The sequence below is a fragment of the Egretta garzetta genome, unplaced genomic scaffold (genome assembly GCF_000687185.1).
Source record: "Egretta garzetta isolate BGI_Z169 unplaced genomic scaffold, ASM68718v1 scaffold486, whole genome shotgun sequence".
Taxonomy (NCBI): domain Eukaryota; kingdom Metazoa; phylum Chordata; class Aves; order Pelecaniformes; family Ardeidae; genus Egretta; species Egretta garzetta.
Genome location: NW_009260126.1, coordinates 474,582 through 492,343, shown reverse-complemented (window position 1 = coordinate 492,343; position 17,762 = coordinate 474,582). Strand labels below are relative to the sequence as shown.

General features: G+C 42.0%; 1 protein-coding gene across 1 annotated transcript; it reads right to left on the bottom strand.

The window, feature by feature from the left end:
* Positions 1–3,109: 3,109 nt before the first annotated feature.
* On the bottom strand, positions 3,110–15,010 carry LOC104128589 (pancreatic lipase-related protein 2). Its single transcript, XM_009641407.2, has 13 exons — positions 14,990–15,010; positions 14,708–14,756; positions 13,762–13,916; positions 12,094–12,219; positions 10,412–10,546; positions 8,554–8,662; positions 7,832–7,948; positions 7,634–7,753; positions 6,633–6,751; positions 5,721–5,850; positions 5,354–5,465; positions 4,234–4,401; positions 3,110–3,173 (listed from the first exon to the last, which is right to left on the bottom strand). The coding sequence occupies exons 1-13, from the start codon at positions 15,008–15,010 to the stop codon at positions 3,110–3,112; spliced, it is 1,425 nt and encodes a 474-aa protein (XP_009639702.2).
* Between the last annotated feature and the right edge of the window lie 2,752 nt (positions 15,011–17,762).

Here is a 17,762-nt window from a genome sequence, read left to right as displayed (position 1 = left end):
TAGAGATTGTGGGGCTCCTAAATCTACTACAGCATAGCTTAAAGCCAGAGTAATTTCTGTCCTGTTGCTATTATGCTTCTAATTGGGTATAGTAACTACTTCAGAACTAGCATAAGGACACCTATGTGAGGTGCCATTCCCCCTTCTACTGCTGTGTCTTGGGAAGCCACATACCTGGCGAAGTAAAAGAAAAACCCCAAAGCTTGAACTACTTACAATGCAGCCTTGAAGCTCCATGCGCTAATGTGCAAACTTTGCTTGTACTTTTATAGTCTGCTTTATCCTTGGGAACATTTCCAGAAAGATAAGAAAATTTATTTCAGATTATAGTTTATAGCTAAACTGGAAAACAACTTTAAGATTGGTTTCTCTGGAAACTCCAAAATCCATGGACATAGATTTCTTGAGTTGGTGTGCTGGAGCCCAGAATAGAATTGGAGCTCCAGAGGTGGGGTAATTCCTAGGCAGCAACATATCAGGAGTGGAGCATTAAAAACAATTATGTGGGTCTGTGTGGCAGTGCATTTAATGGCTTGTCTTGTCTGGGAAGGCTTTTGTTTTTAGTGCTGTGGAGCTGGGATGTAGGAGTCTGTTGGGGGAACTAGTAGGGAACCACATCATCTTTAAGTCCCCTCCTTTGCCCTGCATCAAGTGACTTTGGATGTGGAAAGCTCCTGTGCTTCTGGGTCTTTTGTGCCCATTTCCTGAATCAGCTCAATTTGGCAAAGCCTTATCCCTTTAGGAAAACTTCTTAGTGGGTCTGGTAGGTCTTTTCATAGTGAAAGAGTCTGACCTCCTGGTGTCCCTTTCATTTCCTTGTTGAAGTAAGTAGATGGAGAAGGACAGTTGTCTACTCCTTTGGATCCTTTCTATGCTGCCTGTGTAACCCAAGTTTTGAGAAAGCCCTTCTCCTCTGAGTGATGAACTGAGAGCAAACATGCTGGAAATATATATCAATAACAGAAATTCCCCCCGAAATAGTGATATGGCTGCTTTGTGTAGTGATGTTACAGAACTCAGTAGGTTGCTCTAATAGAGACATCAACTAAAAGGTGAAAAAATGCCTGTGAACAGGACTGGTTCTGGGAACCCCTGGGTCTTGCTCATCTCTAGGAAAAGGCTGTAAGTGAACTCAAGAAGAAACAAGACTCCAGCTACCTCTTCACCTAGAATGCTTTGTCAGCCCGGCTATGCTTTTTGGCTGTGGCCATGTATCTTTCCAGGGCTGATATTCCCTAATCTCCACCTCTGGGAATGACCAAATGGATACCAGCCGTGTACATAGATATCACACTGCTATCATCCATACTAGTGGCATTTATTTCTTTAAATAGTAGGGAAGTTTCTTATTTTTTTCTAAAATAGCACCTTTGATTCTGATTTAGAGCTCAGTGCTCCCATCCTTAATCAAAGTAACATCTTAGTTTGTAAATATGTTCATATCAGTGATACAGGAGAATCAGCACATGTCCTAGTGCACTGGTAAGTTATAACACTTGTTCGAAATGAGGGGTGAACAGTCTTTTCCATTTAATTTAAGAGCCGGTGGAAAAGATTTGAGCTAGGACTTTATCATAGTTAGTCTGCTGCTCTTATTCAACAGAGCAATAACCCAGGGCAAACTGAATAACCAGACAATTCCTTAGGCTGTGGTCAGACAGGTTTCAGCTGCTTGCTTCTCCTTTGGGAAGAAGGGGTAGGGCTGGGATGCGTGTCCTTGGGTACGATGCAGGATGTTTGCTGTGCCTGGAGGAGCCGTGCTGGTCCTTGCGGCCTCACAGGCAGGGGCTGATGGAAGAAAGGTGGCTTTCAAGAAAGCAAGCAACAAATAAGGAACTCGCAATGTTTCTGCAGTCTTGAAGAGGCTGGAGTCTGGAATAGGAAGCAGGCAGAGGAGAGGACTGGATTTGCTGTGCTGGAGGATGCCGTGGCTCTCTCCTGGGAATCAGCACCGTGCTTCCCGCCATTGTTCACGCTTCCCTTGCCCCTGTCAAGTCCCGCTGGGGACTTCCACTACTCCGGACTGCAGATCGCTCTTGGCTGAACCTCAGACTTGTGTTTAATTATGCTTCTAATTTCATACAGGCTTGGTTAGTGTTCAGTCAAGGATACAACACTGACTGTTGTTCTTTTTTTTTTAAAAATATTTCATTCAGATACTTATACTCATTATAAACATGTTCTTAATATTGTATTTCTACTTCTGCTTCTTAGTAGTTTATCTGCCCAAGTGCTTGTGGGGAAATGAGAGTGGATAAATGATTAACTCCTTCTTCCTATTAATTAACTCAGAGTTTGGTTTTTATACTTAGAAAAATATCTGCTGCCTTGGTCTCTTAAATCTTCAGGTGGCTCACTCATGCCATGCTTTGCAGATTAATAGTGTTCATTTTAATGTGAAATAGTCAATCCCAGGTTTTGCAAAGCCTGGAGTTACTCAAAGTTGGAGTTTCTCTCCAGGATTGTCAGTGGCCACAGCAAAGGTATGTGTTTGAAATTAAACAGCAGCCAGGTGCTGTGATTTAGCCATTTAATTTCTTCCAAAGCAAACGCTTGAGGTTTGACTTTGCCCATTGCTTCCCTAAAGAGGCTGTGTCCAAAGGGCTGTTCTGACCTGCTGAAGAAATACCCTGTTCTTGTTCTGTTCCACCTCATCCCACAGCATCTGCTGAGTGCAGTGCTCACCTGCGAGGTTGGAAAGTTTTGAGCAGTAGTGGAGGCTGCAGAAAGGATGTGTTTGGGACCGTTCCCAGCCCCAGGGGTGCGCTGGGGTAACGTGCTGCCTCGAGAGCGTTTGATAGACAGAAAGCTTGGCAAATGATCAATGTGGTGGGAAACAGTTCTTACCTGCTTTTCTTGAGGCAATAGTAGTGTAAGACTGTGCAGTGTTATAAGCTTATGTGATTTCCAGTTGCTTCCATAGCTATGAGCACAATAAACTTGGTTTGAATGTGAAGAACATTGACAAGTGTGTTTGCAAAGAACTGAAAAAAGGAAGGAAGCAACAGGCAGTTTGAGTTTTGCTTTAATAGCCTTGAGTACCAACATTCCCCTGCACAGGACTGGTTGTTTGCTCAGCTGCCGTGTACAGAACGGTTGTACTTGGCCTCTAGCAAGGGGTAAGTAACTGGGGAACTCCATATGTTACAGTTCCATGGCCGCAAAGAGTTGACCTGGGAAGAAAAAGACTTGAATCAAGATTTATTTATCTATTTTCCACCAAAGGAAAATGAAAGGTTGTCAGCTATCAACTTGATGGTTTTTAGTTGGATCCATAATCCCACTTAAGCCTTCCTAAAAGCCTGATGTACAGAGTATTAGCATCTGCATATTAACAGTAACAAGGTGAATTCCCTTCTTTTGGCAACCAGCTGTAAGATATGAGTTTTAATACATGAACAAAATTAATCTCTAGATTCACAAATATAAAGCTCTAGATGAAAAGTCAGACAGGGGCCTTGTTAAGCTCCCTTTATTTAGGCTAGTTGCTTAACTAGATTGCAACTTTTTTTTTTTTTATGAGCTCACACAGAAAGGGATTTCATCAGCTTCTCTAAATAATCCATGCCAATGCCAAACCATAAGGAAGCTTTTTTCCTAATATGTAACCAATATTTTTTCTGTTGTAAAATACATTAATTAAACCTTGACCTGAGTCCAGGAGATGTGTGGACTCTGACCCTTCACAGATATCTTATGCACATGTTTATGCTCCTCTCCAGGCATTTCTTTATTGAGAAACATGTTTTCTTCAGCTCCTCTACACAGATCAAGTTTTCTAAATCTGTTTTTCTGTTTTTCCAGACTTCAGTCTGTGTGCATTGTTCCTGAAGTACACTTTCCAAACTTGAAAATGGCCCTGTTTTGGGTTGCAGTCTTACCCCAGTTACTTAAATTAGAATAATTACTCCTTGCATCTTCTATGCAATACTCCTGGTCATGCACCTGGGAATGAGACTTGCTTTATCTTGGCTTGCAATTGTAATGCTGTGGCAAAACAATATATATTCCAAATTACTCATTGCTGTTTTCCTTTCCAGACTGTTAATCCCTGGTTTGCACTCAAACATTTTCTTTCCTGTCCAAAGTGTAATATCTTGTCCTTGTCATTACTGATATTCACATTGTTGACTGCAAACTATGTGTCCAATTTATTAAGACCATTTTTCAATCCTCTCAGAGTTTTTGCACTCCTTTTCCATTCCTACTGACCTGTAAAAGCGATATATTTACCTATGTCCATCTTCTCCATGAGTTATATTGACTGTTTCTGCTCCCAGTCTTGCCCATAGCAGAGTAAATATGGTTTTATTCCAGAGAAATTCAATTTTTTTAGTATTTTTGGGGTTAATTTCAACATCAAGGAAAGTTGTATAAACTTGGTCTTGAGAAAGGACTCCACTGCAAATAGAATGAAGACAGCAAAGCTAAATTTAACGGTTTAGAGATTACTGAACTAAATCACATTCTCCGAAAGATGGGGATTTTCCCCTTCGCTACAACAGAATTTTGCACTTTTGCTGTTCTTTGCAATAGCACAGGACACTGAACCAGGCCTCTGGGGTGTTATGCTCCAAACAGGGAGAGGATGAAAAACAATACTGAAAATTTTACACGTGTATGTGTCAGGGGACCACTGGGAGATGATGAGGGTGAGGCTGGGGCTGCCTCCAGCGCCCAAGTGTGTTGAGTAGTGCAGCAGAGCTGGGAACTTCTGTGGGGCTTTGGCCTTCATGTGGACAGAGGGTGGTGGGAGAACACGTGGAAGTGCTCATCTCGGAGCAGGTACAGAAGACAGTGGGAGCTGCTGTTTTGGTAGTCAGTGGGCAATGACTGAGTTGTGAATGAAGCTCACTGGCCAGGCTATATACACATGCCATTTATATAGTAGTGCTGGCTTTTAATGTATCCTAGGGAGGAATGAGGTAGCCTTCGCTTTGCAAATTTGAGAAGCTCAGGCACAGGATTGCCTTGCATGAGGCCACACAGCAAGTCAGCAGCAGAGCAGAGGCTCGTCAGCACGTGGGATGGGTGTGCTGATGTGCGCGTTGCCACGCTGGTGTGGGAGCGGCTGTGCTGAAGTGCATATGAAACAGGTGAACACTGTCAATTAAGTGTGTTCCAGAGATGTAAGTTTCTTTGGAACTCATGAAAAGGAAGTGACTTCCATTCCTTTTCACAACCGCCTGTCTGCTTTCGTGGGTCTTATCTATGTGATAACTTTTTTCATATCTGATCTTAAGCAGAATGTCTGCAACACAGGATAAGTGCTTGTACTGCTTAAATATGCGGAAAGTGTGTAGATTAATGTTAGCAACATTAAATGCTATAAGGAAATATTAATTTATCTTACCTGGCAACTTCATATTCTTTTGTGTTCCCCTCTGTGTCATGGAAAACTAGGTTTATCTCCCCCCTCATTTTCTTTACACCAGACAGTTTGATAAATACTTTTTGTCTCCAAGCTGAGTAAAGAAAAGCAAAATAAAACTAGTTTGTCATTGATATGAGAAATCTAAAAATGCAAGTATACTAGAAAGCTCTTTTTTTCCCTAACTGGAATTCATTCACGTTAGCAAATGAAAGACTCTGAGCTTGAATTTTGATAACTGATGTAGCATTTTTGTCAGAGGTGTTAGCAGTTGCTTATAGAAGCAACACAGGTGCATGGCTTTTGCTTTTCAAACATGTGAACTACTGTAACAACCTCCTCTACTTACTAGCAAAAGGTGGGTCTGCTGCTGTATTTAAAAAATACTTTTGGTTTACTCTCTCCAATTTAGCTGGGAATCTGTCAGCATAGTGCCCCATCATTGGGCATCCCTCCTGTGGACATGGGAAACAGTCTCCCTAGGGAAAATAAGAGCATCAGTTAATGAGGAGTATATTTTTTTCATCCTAGCTGTGACAAAGCTAAGGCTCGGGATGCTGTTCTGCTCTTGCAAAGCTGTGGCAGTGCTGTATATTGTCATAGCTTACCACCAAAACCTGATAAACTTGTTTCAGGTAACGGCTCCTGTACCCATGCGTATACCAAGAGGGTGTAGGATGATCAGGTTTGATACCTGTGTGGATCATCGTCCAAAAACCCCTAGTTCAGATATTTTTCAGCTAGAGTCTAGGACAAAATACAAGACAAGTTTACCCTCCTAGTGGAAGGGAACTTGCCTGCATTCACACTGCAACACCACGGGGTGGGGGGAAGGAGCATCTTTCATAAGTGCATTTATTGAGGTGCTCTAACCAGTGCCCAGTGTAACTTGGAGAACAGTCAAGGATTCTGGAGGCTCCAAATGTGTCTTCTTCCAGCCAGGAATTAGTAGGTTAGATATCTCAAACCTACGTGCTCCTTGCATGAAGGTTTAGGGTGAGAATTACCTGGGGTTTGATTTCCCGCCCCCACCCCCTATTTTGGTGATTGGGGATTCATTTTCCAGATTGGAATGGTTGATGGAGCCATGGTACACTGTGCCTCACTGCATACCTCTTCCTACCAAACCCCACACCATGAGAGCACAGCCACCAGCATCCAAGTGCTCTGCGCACACAGCGGGACCTATCGTGAGTGCAGAGACCTGGATTACTTTCTTTACAGCTTGCCATTCCTGGGCTGACTCAAAGGCTTTACTTACTGACTTAAAGTCTTCATATGTTTCACAGTGATATCCAAAGTATCCGGTGGGATGGAAGATACTTTCAGAATAAAACTCATGGCTGCGTGAGTGATGGCACCCTCCAATGATTGTAGCATCTGTTGGAACAAAGTTTATGAGCATCCATGAAATCACCTCCTGTTCTGTGCAAGAGTTGCACTTGGCTCTCCTTGGAAACAGCTGAGGCATGGAACAGAACAGTAGCGTGGTCTTGTAATATTTTTTCACCTGAATTTACACATTTCTAGTTGCAGTAGAAGTTACTGTTTTGTCTGTGTTTTATCCAGAGAACTGTGTGCCAGTTACCCCAAGATTTCAAGTGAAATGCGTTGGTCTGCTATGGCATAATAGCCCCTTTTAAGATGACAGCCATATATATGTATAAAAGATGTCACAGCAAGATGATGTTAGTTACAGTTTTAAGAGGCTTAATAGAGCAAAGATAATCCATCAGCCCTCTGCTGATCTCTCCAAAGCCTGTGAAGAGAGTGAAGTCTCAGGAGGAGAGGTGAGGCATGTACAGCCCCTGGAAACACTGAGTGCTGTTGCCTAATTCATGCCTTATAATTGTGGGATGCTCTTTGCAGCATCTGCAAGAAACCAAAGGTGGTGGTTTCGTGCCACAGGTTTGGTCATGACAGTGGCCTGTCTCAGCCTGGAAAACCTCCTGCTGGTGTTGTCGGGGTGTTGGACTTGCAGACTCCTGTTGCCTGACTTTTTGTGTTCTGCAGGTCCAATCTCAAATTACAGAAGCAAAGCTTAGGTCTGTGCTGTACCTCCTTTCTCTACAGTGTTCCCTGGGGTGCACTGTTCTGATCCAGATTTTATTGTTTCTTATTTCCTTTTCTTAGGTATGAGTAAATAGGCAAAAACCAATTTTGTCTTGCTCTTTTTCTCCCAAACGGACAGTTACTTTCACAGCTCATGTTTCAGGATCGAATGAAAATGAAGTACTATGCATGTTGGGAATGTACGTTTACCTGCAATAACTTGGAAATCACTTTGTTTCACCTCTGTATCTAAATCAGTGCACCCAGGCATCTTAGTTCCTCCGTTTGGGTAGAAGTCCAGGTGACCGGTGGTGTTATACATTCCAAGCCCTGAGATACACGTGATGATGTCAGTATCTTGGTGACATGCCCACCTCTGCAGATATTTACTTGCACGTGAACACTTACCTACGGTGGGAAAGTGAGCAGCATTACTGTGAATAACATCAACAAAGTTTGCATCTGTAGGATCCAGTCTCACCTCAGGAGGAGTACCTTCGAAATAGGGCCCAGCAGGGTCTAAGCCTAAAAAACCCCCACATTTATTGGTTGAGGGAGAGAGACAAGTGTTGCACATGTTAATATGTCTTTTGCCAACTTACAACATCAGATATTCAGTACTGCATGAGGCATGTTGAAAAATAATGATGTGAATTCTAAGCTAAACTGAAAAAAACCTGGGCAATAATATGGTTTTATAAACCTTTGCACAAACTTATTCCAAGAGAAGTAAAGGATTTTCCAATAGACTATATGATTGCATCCTATTACTGTGAAGGAGGCATTTTATTACTTGGGAGCTTTACTGGCCTGTAAAGCTTTACCAGTAGGAAAAACTAAGGATTCTTGGTATGTTGCTTTGCCTTTGTGTAGGGCTTGGTGTAACGCAGTGAATGACAGTGATGGTTCAAACATATTAACTATGTTTGTCCTTCCACTAAAGAGTTTTTAAGCTAACTAGAGAAATAAGCTGTAATAATTACCCTTGTTTCTGAGAAGCATAAAGTTTGCCTGCTCTTACACCAGGTGTCTGCCACCACTGCCAATAATTTAATTCCAGTCTACAGACCAGTGTGTTGCAAGTCTCTTTCCTTTAGAAATGTTAGCTCTGCACCTCGCCAGCAGCCTACCTGTTATCCGTCTGATGTCTTGAATCCTTCTGCCTGCTTCTCCTGCAGTATGTGCTCCCAGACTGTGGCCAATTAAATGGATTTTGCAAGGGGAGTATCTGAAGATTTTCTGATGGTTAAGGTGGTGGTTGTGAGAGACAAGAACACAGGCTTTAAATAGCAAGCAAAGAGGGTGCCTTATGTTAATAGGCCTTTGGGAATGTTTAGACTGACTTCCTGCATAGCGAATAGGGTGTGAGTTCCTCGAGTTGATTATTCTTTAAATTACACTAAGGCTTGATAGAAAATGATTCAATCTAGAATTTAAAATGCCCAGTGATGATGGATTCACTGTTGTAGTCTTGGCATGTGGTTACTGTATATAGTTACCCTTGGTGACAAAATATGAACCTTCTTTCTCATTCGGATCAACACCTTATTTCATCTTCCATCAAAATAATCTTATTTTTTTTCTTTATTTACTCTATTATGGAGCCTTTTTTTATCACATATCTGTTCTCCATGTGTCTGCTAAGAATATGTGATCGTATCATTCAGTGCAAGCTTAGGTGGGGCAACATTCATTCTCCTCTTTGCCTAGCATCACCTGTACAAGACCTGCTCTGCTGAGACACTACCCATGCGTTGAAGGGGGAAATGGAGATTAACCAGCGTGTAGGCTGCACTCGGGGGACACATTTCACCCAGGGATTTACTGGGTCTGGAACGACCAAAGTCAACAAGGATTGGTTGCTAATTGCTTGAGGTTTTTCCACCAAGTTTGGTTTTGTCTTGTAATGTGTGTATCAAAATAAAAGCAGATATCTAGTATTGGCCTGTCTAGCTTTAACTGTTAGACTGCAGATTCCTCTGAATACATTTTACTGCAGTGCTTGAATTTGCAATGCAGCTTAACTTCTCCTACAGGCAAACTCCAGAAATGGGGGAGAAGAAGGAAAGTCTAAGGATCATTTATGCATTTTTGTAATAGAGGAAATAGAGGCCTAGACTGCAAATTGTGCAGTGATAGAGATTTTAAATGAGAAACCCATCTTCAAGTGACCTGGGATTTGCACACAAAGAAGCAAACGTATGAGGCTAGGTAGGAGTGTCCTAGGTAGAAACAGTAGCTTGTAGCCCAGAAGATTCTGGGGAAGCATTCTTTGATACTCAGGTGCTCACAAAGTTGGCATTTTGCCTTGTGGGCTCTGAACTCCCTCTTGCACCACTTTAAGATGAACACGTCCTGACCAGGATCAAGTGCGCAGCCAGGCAGTGTTCTGATTTTCAGCAGTTCTAAGTAGTCATCGGTCTTTCTGAAGTCAGCAGGCAAGGCTAATACTCTTAAATTTTGGAACTGAGCAGCTCTGTGCTATATGTGTAAACACTTGCCTTCAGGAACATGTTGTTCAGAACTAGAAGGCAACTGGACAGTTTATGGTTCCTGTAGACAGAAAATGTGGCATTATCAAGTGAGCCAGCTCCTGCTCGTTTCAGCGGTGCTAAGCTGGGATACTAATTTACTTGTAGCATCCGTGTAGGTAATGCTGGCAAAGCTGCTGTAAGCCCTGAACTCATAGGCCTTGCCTCATTTCCACTGAATGCCTCTATCATCATATGGAAATGTTGCCACCTACTGGTCTTTAATTAATTGGCACCTCTTTTCAACCACATTAGCCTAATTTGCGTCTTTTGTGGCTGTGAGAAGTCCTTACAGAGTTGATAATTAGTATAATTAGCTGGTTCTTAACTGAGCATTGTACAGCTCTTCCTGAAGCACTGGCTGACCCTCCTGGACAAGGTTCAAAATCAAAGCAGCAGCATCATAACCCCACTAGATCAACCTATGAATTGTAGGTTGTAAAGCTGTGTCTTTTACCTGTAAAGTTTTTATGAAATAAGCAACCTCAGCCCCAACCACGCGGATGTTGTTCACTGCACTGACGTAGGTGTCTTTTGCACCGTCTTGCCAATCGACAGCAATGCAGTTGATATTTTCCACTTCCAGTAACAGCTGACATGGGAACACATAAAGCAAAGCATTTAAGGAAACAAAAAAAATAGCAAATGGAGATTCAACTTACCTTTTAATGTTTATTCTGATTTAATATAAACATGGAATTTCTCATTCTTTGCTAAACAGGACTCTTCACTGTAGCCTGTACCACACTGAAACACATCTTCTTACAAAACAGAATATAACAAGCCATTAATTGAAAAAGTGTCATTTATGAAAGACTGTAATAAAAATATTTTGCTTTCTAAGCCATTTGTATACAAATTTGAAATAATTTGGAAGAGCCACGCAGCTGCACAGTAGCTCCTATGTGCAGCATGTGACTTTCCTATACTATTCAGTTAAGCTACCAACGTCCCTCAAAGAAATAGACTTATTTACCAAGTGTTTGTAAAACTGAGAAAGACATGTCAGACTGAAAAGGTTTGGAGCAAAGTAGAAAGTTTCTGTTTCAGCAAAGAAAGCTACTGTGTCACTCACTGGTACTGGTCACTGTCTTGCAGAGATCAGTGATTTTTCCACTGGAAGGGTCCTGTCTCAAAGTCTGCAGCTATAGCTTTCTGCGACTAAGGCTTAGTTAAGGTTTGAGAAAGAACAAGGAGTGAAAACAAAAATTAATCTGTGATAAACAGCTGAAGGTGAATGACAGCGAAACAGAAGCTTGAAGTGATAGTGCATCGAGTCCCGGATTCCCTCCTCTCCTGTGGGCACCATAAACACAGCTCGTAGTGTGGAGAGACAGAGAGAATTGCTGTTTCTTTTCAACTGAAAAAATTGGAAATTTGATATTCTAAATTAAAAGTTTTCATAGATTTATGAACAAAAATAACGATGCAGATCTGTGACTTAGCGTTCATCTTTTTCTAGCTTGTCCTTTTCCCTGTCAGCATGAAAGAAGCAGAAACTAGAATAGATTTTGCTTATCTATCAGAGCCGAGGCTGTCACGGCCACAGTACACTCTGCTGGCCAGGACGCGCTGGCTCTGTGTTGTGGTAGCTTCCTCATTTCATACTGGAAATCTTTTTTTCATTGCACTCGGTAATAAAAAAGCAGGGGTTGCTTCTTGTTTGGTTTGGTTTTTAAGAACTGAATGGTCGTGAACCAGGATAGTGCTTGTAGATTGAAACCTGAGCTTTACAGCCCAGGAAGGCCTTTTAAAGGCTGAAGGATGGTTCAGCTGTCCCTAATGGGAGAACCAATGAATTGGCTAATGTCTAATGTGATATTCGGATGCTGCTGTAGAAGCTGGGGAGGGACATGTATGTTCAGTTTATTGCTTTGACCTGATCTGTAGTGTTTGGGGATGGAAAATCTTTAGAGATGCCCAATGTCAGAGATGCCCAATGTCAGAGATGCCCAAGAAGCCTGACTATGTTGCATCTTCCAGAATGGGAACACTTTGGCTTTTGTGCAATTTACTTCTTAGTTGGTATCTGCTACTGCCTAATGAATTCCAAAATGAAAAGTGAACGTTAGTGCCTAAAGGATACTGACAGATTGTAGTTATGACCGCTGATGGAAATCAGAGGATACTTTCTCATACCAAGCACATTTCTACCACCCAGCCTGTTCTTCCAGTGCTTCCAAATCCATGAATGATGAAGGAGGTTTCCCTACGTGAGGAAAAATGTGAGTTTTGGATGGTTGAGGAGTTTATTGCTGAGATCACCTGTGTGTAAAAAAAAAAAAAAAAAAAAGTTTTAGCTATTCATACTTTCAAACATTTAAAAGAAGTCTGCTAGGTCATGCCCTCTCTAGGACTCAAGGGACTACTCTGAATGGGCAGAGTCTGTGATTTTTGGAACCCAGGGACCCTTGGGTCCCACTTTTCCCAGTTCCACTATGAACTTGTATTATCTGGAATACAAAGCTGTCTAAAAGGGCCACAGTGTTACACGGTGTCTGTTGGCCTGACTTGGACAAATTCCTCCAGGGAGCAGCCCACCAGCTCCACGCCTCCTGGTTCAACTTGCCCTTTTACTGACCTCACCTTTGGCTTCCATGTGCTGCTCTGCGGCTAAGAAACAGATTTTGTTTTTAATTTTAATTTTTTTTCTGGATAGGTGATGTTTCTATGCCTGTTTTTGTCATTAGCTACTCCAGAAAGGCTGAAAGAATTTAATGCAAGAACCGCATGGCAGCAGGGGTGAAGTCGTTCTTCACACATTGCAGCAAGCTTCTTAATTATATATTTTCCTTTTACTCTGAGAATGATCTCTGACCATAGGTGTTGTTTTCAGACAAATACAGGGTCTGCGATGTGAGCTTGGGGAGTTTGGGTGCAGAAGGGCTGTGCCCTGGATGGTAGATACATTTCAGTGGCTGGGAAATAGTGCAAGGTGGATTTTGACTTTTTTCTAATCAACAACAGAAGTGCAGAGTAACCTGCTGCTGAAGGTACCTTGTGTGCTCACATGTCACTGCTCTGCAAATCATAAAAGACTTACAGTTGTAACTTCTTATCCTTGGAGAGCCTGAATTTGATTCTCAGCATGGCAGCCAGGATTGCTGTAAGCAATGATGTCTGCAACGGCAGCCATAGCGTCATGGTTTGTGCCAGAGGAATCCTAAACATCCCTGCACAGCTCAGGGGACAGTAGCCCTGGGAGCCTGAAAGGGATATAGCAGCTCCTAAGCATTTGCTGAGGTGATGTGATCCCAGCCCCTGACCTTACAGGTTCCTCCGCATTGCACTGCTCAGTATTTCAGAGCATAAACAACCTGAGTAGTTCTGTCTTATTTTCAGAGTTCAGAGAGGCAGGTAAGAATGTGAAATTGCTCAGATTTCAAGGTGGAATGTGGGTTTGGAAATTCCATAAAACCAGTCTTCTTCAGACTTTTATTTTTAAAAGTCACAATATCTTCCTAGCTCAGCTTCCCTGTAAAACAGCAGTATTTGAATCTGAATACTCAGAAGGCTGTTTATTTGAATGAGTCTTCAGCTTTCCTGAGACCTGAATGCATGCAAAAGGTAAGTCTGTCACAACCCATACCCTTGTGTGGGAAAATGCCAGGAAAGCTGTTGTGTCCTACAGTTCATTCACATTTTTTTTTTTCATGCTTTTACCCCAAATAGCTTCAATGTGCATTCATCACCGTACCTTCGAACCATCTTATTCTGACTTGTTTGCCTGTGACAAGTGATGTAGACTTTTTAACAAGTTAACATTTACAGGTTTAGTCCGTTCTTGATGTTAAAAATAAATGTCACCTGTGAGTTATTTCCCGTTTCTCTGGTGTAGAGAAAGAAGCTGATGTTCATATGTTCCGGCGAGTCGGGCAAACCTGTCAGGAGCCTCCCCGGTACCCCAGACCAGGGCGGGTCATCTGTAAAACAGCCAAGCCTGGGGTAGCAAACTTCTTTACCTAGAGTAGAAGAAACAACTTCTTTGTATTTTGGATTCTTTTCTGCCTGATGATGGATTTGAGACTACAACAGGCTGAAGAATGGAAAACTAAGGATTTCATTTTGTGATTAATTTTGAAACTGAGATTCATCCTTGTTTCCTTTGTGGATATTGCCTGAAGCAGGTAACACAAGGGGAGATAAATAATTTGATGATAAACCAAATAAAGACCCAGACACTGTTTTGACACCATTTTCTAGGCTTGTAAAGGATTAATTAAATTTCTTTTTAAAAAGTCTTTTAAGAAGTGCTTGTTAGAATTGCTTCTGCGTGCTTCCTAGTCCTGAGCGTTGTGTCTCTGCTCGTAGGAATGAAGGATAGGTGAAGTAACCTTGTACTGTGAATGAAATGATAATTTCTTTCACTACAGTAGCTTTTTCTAGATCAAACAGGTCTCTTGCTCAACTTTTCTGTTTTAGCACTGTCTGTTGTGCTAAGCACCCTGCTGCTGAGCGGTTCTTTTTATACAGCGGTCAGGCAAAGACAGCTCGTGCACTGTCTTGAGAGAAGTAGGGCTGAGTTCCTCTGTGACTTTTCAGCACAGAGTTCTGACTCTTGTATTCTTAAAAATAAAATTTAAACAGAGCAGAGCATTTTAGCATTAGTTCTTTGCCCAGTGATAGACATTGTCATACAGTGACAAACAAATCATACTACAACTTCAATGTAAAGGAAAATACCAGTCATCATCTCCTATATATTATTTCATCTGAATTCACCTTCTAGTGGTAGTTTTTATAGATGTCTCACCTGCTACTGTGCCAAGGAGATAAAATGCAATAATCCACATTCCAACCACCTAAAGCAAATTGAATATACAGGTTAAGCATTTTATTTAGAGTGATTTGTCTTTTTTAAAAGACTGTAATACAAAGAGAAATGCAGAGACCTGCACCCGAAGAGGGGTAACCTCATACAGTGGTCGGTACACACTGGGGACCCATCAGCTGGAAAGCAGCTTTGCAGAAAGAGAAAAGTCTTGGAGGTCCCGAGGGATACAAACTTGACCGTGAGCCAGCAAGACGCCCTCACAGCAAAGGCGGCCGGCGGCATCCTGGGCTGCGCTAGGAGGGTCGCTGCCAGCAGGATGAGGGAGATGATCCTTCCCCTCCGCTTGGATTTGCTGCTGTTTACGCTTCTTGCACAGCCAGTGCTGCGTGCAGGTTGCTGAGGGAGTGAATCACATCACGAGGTCCTGACTCGCCAGCGTGCAGAGATAGGTGGGGAGGTGGTAGAACAAAGACAGTGATACCTGTAACTTGCTTGACAGCTGCTGTAGGCTGCTTGTGCTGCTCTTAACCAGGACTCCTTGCCTTTCTGCACCTTCGTATCCCCTGCTTTATCCAGATTCCTTTCCTCTGCACTTCCCTCATTTGGCTTTCCCATGGCAGGGGCTCCATGTATTTCACCATTCTCCTCCCCTCCTGTTTGCCTCATTCACTGTTCTCAATCTCCTCTTCTTCTAGGTGTTTCCTGAAGCACCCACCTCCCATTTTCCACATACTGCTTTTCTTGTAAAGCCGAGATTTTGAACGGCCACTGCTGAGATAGATCATTAGAGGGAATTAAGAAAAAATGGTAAATTTAGTAGGTATAAATCTTTCTATGTGGGAAACTGTCTCCAAGGGATATTTTTAGAGGTTTGGCAATGTGAAAAAACTAGAAAACCAGTGCTCCAAAGGTCACTGATGCTACCAAATGCTCTCTGAAACAAAAAAGAAACAACTGGGAATTTCACAGAATTTGTCACTGAAGTTTGTGTGCCCAATGTCAGACAGAAGGCATACGCGATCCACCTATGTGCTTTTTTTGGTGGAAGTTGGGTTACATGGCTGTAGGGATGTGGTTTCCTAACCAAGCCAAATGGGATAGGTGGGAGCGCAGACTGCGTCTCTGAGCACTCTCTCATTAGCTGTGAAGTCCCTGTGTGGTAATCGCTCGTTGTTTATGCAGCAGGGCAGAGGAGCAAGGCTGAACATCTCAGCAGTGAGCTGGAGCTGCGAAGTGCAGAGCTGAGAGCAATCATGAAACGTCCTTGGAAATACAGTTCTGTTCCCAAGTCTAACACATCCATTGATGTAGTTAACAGAGAAGAAAACTAGCTGCTTGAGGAGGGTGGGAAGTGGAGGCGATGTCTGGCAGCGAGTACGAGGGAAAAGGATCAGGACTTATTCTAAGCAGCTGGTGACAGACAAGAACAGAGAGGTCCTAACTGTTGGCCAAAAGGAGCACCTCCGTTCAGCTGGAATATCTGTCAAGTACCACCCATCATCATGATGAGAACCTGATGATGGTGCAGGAAAATCACAGATGTGGCTCATTAAATGAATTGGAGAACTCAGTGGGATTTGTTTATATTTAATGGAGAGCTCTCATACTCAGATGCGTAGTCCATGTCACACACTACAGTCCATGTCCACATGCTACGGCAGGAAGGATTGTGTAATTTCTTTTCAGACCCAAAATCTGAAAGGCAGATAATGAGTAATGATTTTAGAAAATGCGGGAGGGTGTTGCCAAATAAAAGTGATCAGTAGTTTCCTTTCAGAGGTTCTTCCTTTGAAGGCAGAAAATAGAAATGAACATGTAGCTAGGTAATTGAAGATGCAGATATTTTATTTTATATTTTTGTTGAATATTGCTTCATTCTGTTATTAAGAGAGGTGTAGTTTGGGTAGGAGATAATTTTTTCGGGGGTAGGTTTTCTATATTGATCTATGTTAACTTAATGACAAAAAGATTGCAAAGAGGTTAAGAAATTATGTCTTTGTAAAAAGAGTTGAGGCAGCATACAATTTGATGGGGGAAAATTCTTTCACTGGGAATTTAAGAGGCTTAGTGCTGAACAAGAGGAACTGGAATGACTTGTTTGTGAACGTGATCTTGGCCTAGCCAGTCTTGCTGGCAGGGAGGCTGCTGAACCCTGAGCTCGGTTGTTATATTCCACGGACAGAGGACAAGCACTTCTGAAGCAAAACCTACACTAAATATTTCCAAATTGCTGTTCAGCTCAGGGAAAAAAAAAATAAAATTGCAATTATTCATAGACTGGCATCCTAATGTATAAAACCTACACTGACCTTCAAGTGAAGTGTTGACCTTCACGATAGGCCATCAAGTCACCTTCCGGACACTGTTGCTCAACCTGTGGCCCATGAATCACTAGTGGAGGGTTTGTGAGATATGAGAAAGTCATGATGACTGTCAACAATGTATTTTCAAGTCCCACACATGTACCCACACACCTTCCTCAGGACATGCACGCGAACACGCACACACAGACTATTCGTGAGAAGTAAGCCTGAATTTCAGGGTTTTTAATTATCAGCATTTTTAACTTAATAATCTCACTGCAGTAAAGAGATTTTTTTTTTTTTTTAAATTTAAAACAAGATATGTTTTTTTATCTAACTGCTAAGAATGTTACTCACCATTCTCTTACCAACCTTCTTATCTCCTGGTGAGCGGTAACAGCACAAAAACCAGCCACTGTTTTCTTTAATGAAGACTGGGTAGATTTACGCTGAAAAAAAAAAGTAATAGGAAAAAGATTAAAAACCTGCAGGCAACTTGGTAAAGTGAAAGAAACTGGAAGAATATAAGAGGACAAAAAAGGTGAATACTGGTAACTGAGAATTAATAGCTGTAAGTCACACAGATTTCATAAGGAAAATGACAACGCCAACATGTACGTTTATGGGCAGTAGAATAAAGACATGAATTAAGAAGGAATATTACATGCATGGAACAAAACCATTGCATCCTTTTAATTTTTCTATTACTAGATAAAATGGAGCAAAAGGCA